Raw genomic sequence first — 6,000 nt, 5'->3', positions numbered from 1 at the left:
GATATCACTGGAGTCAGAGTTGGCAAGAGTTGTGCAGTAGCACAGTATTATATAGCATTTCTGCTATACTATATAGCTACAACAGATGTAAATAACCTTAAAGCATAGATAACAGTAAATGTAGCAAAATAATTGACTTTTTAGTATTTATAACCTTGCTTTTTAATAACAACTTTGAGATATAATTCACAAACCACAAAATTCACTCCTTTAAAATGGATTTTAGTATATTCACGGAGTTGTGCAATGATCACCATTATTTAATTATAGAATATTTCCAACACCCCGCAAAGAAACCCCATACCTATTAGCAGTCACTCCCCATTTCTTCCCTTGGCTCTAGGCAACCACTAACCTAATTTCTGTCTCTATGGATTTGCTTAATCTGGACATTTCATAAAAATGGAATCATACAATATACCTTTCATGACTGGCTCTTTTCACTGAGCATAAAGCTGAGGTTCATCTGTGTTGATTGGTCTCACTGAGGTTCATCTGTGTTGTAACATGTATCAGTACTTCACTCCTTTTTATTGCTGAATAATATTCCATTACAAGGATATACCATATTTTGTTAATCCATTTATCAGTTGATGGACATTTGCGTAGTTTCCACCTTTTGGCTATTATAAATAATGCTGCTATGAATGTCGGTGGACAAGGTTTGATGTGGACATATGTCTTCAATTATATTAGGTGTATATCTAGGAGTAGAATTGTTGGGTCATATGGTGACTCTACGTTTAACATTTTGAGGAACTGTCAGACTATTTTCCAAATCGGCTGCCCATTGGCACCTCATTTCCTAAATTTTTCTTTTACGTTTTCAATCAGCCATCTGGTGTCACTGGCTCAGGAAGCTGCAATGTTAAACAATTGCCACTGATTGTTTTCAACAAACTGGGGGTAGTGCTGTTTGCACTAAGGGAGTTCTGAATCCTGTCAAATAAAGACAAAGCCTGAGAATGATGCCTTTCTAGGGAGCTGCCTGACAGGTCAAATAGTGACAGTTTTCTGGGGATGCAGCTTTCGGGAGAGCTCCAAACCTGTTCTGTCCCCTCCAGTAGGTTAGCTAGGCTGTTCATATTCACAGCTACCATGGTTGTGAGGCTGATGTTTTTCAAGGCTACCACGGAGATGGGAGAGAAGAATGTGGCTACAGCAAGTGAAAACACCACAAAGCTCACAGTTCTTACTGAGGTCAGCCATTTTTCTTTAATAAATGCTCCTTGTGTTGTTGCAAACCTTTGGCTAATTTCTAGAGTTCTGAAGAAGTTGATTTTGACCATTTTTTCTAGTCTTCTCATTGCTTTCCATTCTGAAAATGCTTCTCCTTATTACTTTTGTTTTTAATATAATTTATTTAATTGCAGGTTTATATAAATTAATTTTCAACAATGGCTGTGTCTAACAACTGGCATGCAAAATTCCTGAAGATTTAACAATTGGCTTTCACAAGCTGGTACCAGCTGGCTCCAGTATACCACTGACAGGACCCTCACAGATGCACCCATTTGGTCCAGCTCAGCACTGCAAACATTTAGGGTACTTGCTGAGTGCCAGATCCTCAGAGATGCATGCTCATCCAGTACTAAAGTGAATCCATATCCCTTGAATCCAGCCCTCAGCCAGAGCTTGCTGGCAGGACAGACAATGCCTGTAGAATCATCCAAGTGATGGCTTGGCATGCAAGAAAAATTGGAAAAGGCCGAGCACAGGTGAGAACAGCTATAGAAACACTGAAAGATATTGCTTCTCATCTTAGGGATCTAATCCCAAATTGTGCCAAAGGTTGTTTTCTGATTCCTAGAGGAAACTAAACAAAGCAAACAGGTTCTGATTTGCTTTATAAATTCTCTAACTGGACGTCTTCAAGGGAAGCACTGGGCAAAGATGTGAGCAGTGAGGTCGGTGGTAGGTGAAAGGTTTCCATTAGACACCGTCCGAGGAATGTGCACCTTAACCCTTGCTCTGTGAAGTGGAAAGGAAAAAAGTTTTTTAAAAAACTTTTCAGCTGGTCGAATAATAACGAAACCTGCTTTGGGATTGTGGTCTGACATGTGGTCGTTGGAGCTCACTTTAATTATGATTAACAACCACAAGGATTATGAGGCAGGGCTTTGGCTGGGCCAGCACTGCTGCAAACAAATCCAGTGACTCCCCACGGGAAACAGTGTGAGCATTCCCTGGCTTTCTCAAACTCAAAGTCCGGAGCTTCCTGATCCAAGGAGAAGCACAATAGGGTGACTGTGTCTCTTTTCCAGACCTTTGCCTTCCTTTCCTTTCCCACATAGAGATCAGCAGACAGCCATATACACTTTAACCCAGTACTTCCACATTCCAGCTATTTGTTTACTTAGGTGTTTATTGGCTTGCCTTAATCATTCAACAAATATCCCCTGGGCATGGTCCATGTGTCCACACGGGGTTAGCCCCCCGCAGAGAGCTGGCATGTGGGATGGACATTTGAGGAGTCCGGAGAATTGGGGAGGCTCCCCCGTGCTGCCCCATCTGATAAGATTCAAAACAGTCTCTCTCATGCACAAACTGGGCTATGAGTGCATTCTCCGGAAGAGCCCAGCATTTTCCCAGCCTCCAGGCTTCTGATCGTTCTCACTTCTACCTGGAAAGTATTTTTTTCTCTACCCTTTCTGCAGAAGGATGCTCTCCTCACCTGTTGGCTGGGTCTTGTCACTTGGTGGGAAGAGGCGGGCACCCGGGACCAGGCACCATTGCTTTGGAGAATTCCTACTGGAGCCACCCCCAGCTGACACGTGCCCAGTTCCTGTCCTTAGGGAGCTTATAGTCACAGGAACAATAAAATATGGCAGCTGGGATAGCAGTCTGTCCAGGGCCAGGGAGGGGCACTAGGAGTTGCTAGTCATTCCTCCTGAGGTTGGGAGAGGCCTTCTTAGATGACATCATTCTTCAGGTGAGTCTCGACGGTGGAAAGGGAGTGTGCCAGGTGGCCAAGAAAGGACAGGAAGGGCACTCTTGCCAAGAGGCACAGCTTGAGCTCAGGAGCTGAATTAGTGGGTGCGAGGGGAGAGGTATTCTATTCTTGTTGAATTGAAATAAAAAAGCCCAAAGCTCCTTGGTGGCTGATAGGTCAACCTAAGAAGAGTCTAAAACGTCTGTTGCAAGTAAAAAAGGCAGAAGGCAAAACAGGCCTATTTTTACACGTTTTGAAATACTGAGAAAAAAATTCAGAATGGATTCAGGATGCTTTTCATTGTCTTCTTTATACTTCCCTTTTTAAAAAATTGTAAAATAATTGCTGGCATCACCTGCTGCTCACGCACTTCTTGGTCTGCAGGGGGCGCACCGGCGGCCACCCTCCCTCAGCCAGGTTGATGGGCGGGGCCTCCCAGGCGGGTGTGGAGCTGGCGATTGGCGGGATGGGCTGTCTATCACGGCGTCCCGCCCCCACCATACGTCACATGACGCAGCCCATCATGGCGGTGGGAGTGCGGCTGCGCTGGCCCGCGGCTCCGCAGAGCTGCTACCGTTGCTTCTGTTGAGAGGCGGCGGCGGCGGCGCAGGCGGGCGGGCAGGAAGGATGGTGTTTCTGTGGTTGGAGCGGTGGGTGCGGACCAGGATCTGGGCTGAGGTTTGGCCGAAACGACGTGTGCTCAGGAGCAGCCGGCGCGGGTGCCGCTGAGGCAGCGGAGGGAGGCAGGACTGACTGACGGACGGACGGACGGAAGGCAACCCGAGAGCCCGTCTCCGGGGCTGCGCCGTGGGCGAGATGCCGGGGCCCCCGCCGTTGCTGCTGCTACTCCTGGCCGCCGGCAGTGCCGGGGCCGCGCCACTTCCGCAAACAGGTGCAGGTGAGCGGGCCCGAGGCAGGGACGGGGCTGAGGGGACCGGGCTGCGGGACCGCTGCGACGGGGGTGGCTGGGAAGGAGGCTGCAGGCCCGGTCCGGCCTCGGCGCCGAGGAATCGGAGGGCCTGCCGGGGCGGGAGGCCCGGGGAAGCGAGTGATTAGGGAGATTTTGCAGCAGGGACGTGTGGCGGGGTTGGGGGGGGGGGCGGGCTGCCTCTCGAGGGCCGAAGCGGGGGCGAGACGATGCGGATGGGGCTGGGGAGGACTGCGAGCGGGGCGGCAGCGACCGACCCCTCCCGGGGTAGGCTGCAGCACCGGCTCTGGACCTGTTGCCTGAAGGTCCTCAGCCTACATCCCTTGCCGGCAGTTCTGCTTCCTTTTCCAGATGTCACCTGCCTCCTGTGCTTTTCTCACATCTTATAATAAGAACCGTTTCTTAGCCCTAATCATACTTAAATGCAAATGACTTGGAGAGCTGCGCAGAGTTTCCTTCGCTCCCTGTAACTTGTTCTGAAGTTGTAAATTGATTTTTAGACGCTGTGCGTTTTATTCAGATTGAATCTCTGGGGATGAGAAGGAAACCACTCTATAAATATCTCTACTTTAGGAAGCCAGTGATTAGAGTAGCAGCCTTTGAATAACTATTGACAAAATGGCCCAAGGGTGATTGAAGTTTCTATTTTAGCTACGTCAGTGTGTGATCTTCTTTTTTTCTCCCCATCGTTTTCGTTTGTGGTTTATTTTCTCAGATAAAACTTCAGTCCAGGAAAGCATCTCAAGTTGGATAATTTTTTTTTTTTTAAGGAAAAAAATAATCTAGGCCAATTTGCCATTATCATCTGTTGCTTATCTTTGAAATGAGGGGAGACTGAAATTTCATAGAATCATGGAATTTTAGAGATGGGAGAGACCTTAAAGAAAATTTAGTCCAATTTCTTTCGTTTTGCAGTTGAAGATAGTGAGGCCCTGGGGGTCAAATGACCTACCCAAGGTGACACAGCTAAATTTTAGGAGGAGCCACAACTAAAACCCAGGTCTTAGATTCCCCTAGCTGTGTGATTTTTCTGCTTTACCACTTCAAGTCTCTTAGCTGTTTAGAATACTCTTGAGGTCAAGAGTTATTTTAGAATGATGTTAATTGGGTGCAGAATGTGGAAGGTACTGTCCCTAGTAAAGACATATTTTTCAAACACATCTGCAATGGAAGCTAAATATAATTGTTTCCAGAGACACACCAGGTTATGTCATTGAGTGCCCTTTAGTTGGGTATAAACTGTTATCATTGTACCATGTAGTGTATTGCTAAATTTCTGCCACTGCCTTAGATCAAATATGTGTAAGGTGAATTCTGTTTTCTGACCTGATAGATAAGAAGAGTGAATATTATGAGGAATGTATAGGCAGCCCAGGTAAGAGTCACAGAAAGTACCTGGGAAATTATAAAAGACTGTAGGGAGAAGTGTCGATGTTGATATTGAAACATATTCATAGTGAAATTGAAAATTAGCACTAGAATAGGATAGTGGATAAAGATTACATATGTGAAAGGGGTTCAAGAAGTTTCCAGATGACTTTGCTCTTAATCGAAGTTTTACATATTTTGTAAAACAGAGTCTATTTAGGAAACTTTGGAAATGTGTCTGCTTATAAACCTTTTTTTTTTGGCCGAACCGTGAGTCATGCAGGATCTTAGTTCCCCGACCAGGGATTGAACCCGTGCCCCCTGCAGTGGAAGCACGGAGTCTTAACCACTGGTCCACCAGGGAAGTCCCTATAAACCTCTTAATGTGTTTATTCCCTTCTTTTACTATTTCATGGAGGTATGAATCAAAAAATTGAAGTTTTTGTTGGAGTGTTGTAAAACAAAGCAATCAAGAAAATTAATCCATAAATAGAAATATTATATCTTGGCATTAAAAAAATGTAAAGAACTATTTGGTGACTTGTAGCAGCTTTTGTAGATTTTCCCTTTGTAGATTTTCCCTCATGTTCTATTGCTTGGAGGGTGTATGGTGAGACTTGTGGCCTATGGATGACAAGTACCTACTAGGGTTAAATTATGTGGAAAAGATGCACAATCACACATAGATTTGGGAATTTTTATTTCCATTCAGAAGAGATTGTTAATCCTGGTAATGGGGGTAGATTCTTGACCAAGAAGGAGTAAAGAAACC

At 45.5% G+C, this 6,000-nt stretch overlaps 1 protein-coding gene across 3 annotated transcripts in view; it reads left to right on the top strand.

The window, feature by feature from the left end:
* Positions 1-1,654: 1,654 nt before the first annotated feature.
* Positions 1,655-6,000, top strand: part of LMTK2 (lemur tyrosine kinase 2) — an 83,736-nt gene continuing 79,390 nt past the window's right edge. The window contains exon 1 of one of the 3 annotated variants that reach the window (XM_061208194.1): positions 1,655-1,718. Coding sequence is in view for 2 of the 3 variants with exons in the window: in XM_061208192.1 (XP_061064175.1) it covers positions 3,749-3,830 (82 nt within the window). In the remaining variant the exon portion in view is untranslated. Of the gene's footprint in view, positions 1,719-3,458; positions 3,831-6,000 lie in introns of those variants that run through there. The other 2 variants (XM_061208193.1, XM_061208192.1) reach the window with 2 other exon arrangements.

Source organism: Eubalaena glacialis, chromosome 13, assembly GCF_028564815.1.
Source record: "Eubalaena glacialis isolate mEubGla1 chromosome 13, mEubGla1.1.hap2.+ XY, whole genome shotgun sequence".
Lineage (NCBI taxonomy): Eukaryota > Metazoa > Chordata > Mammalia > Artiodactyla > Balaenidae > Eubalaena > Eubalaena glacialis.
This window is presented reverse-complemented; position numbering and strand designations above follow the sequence as displayed.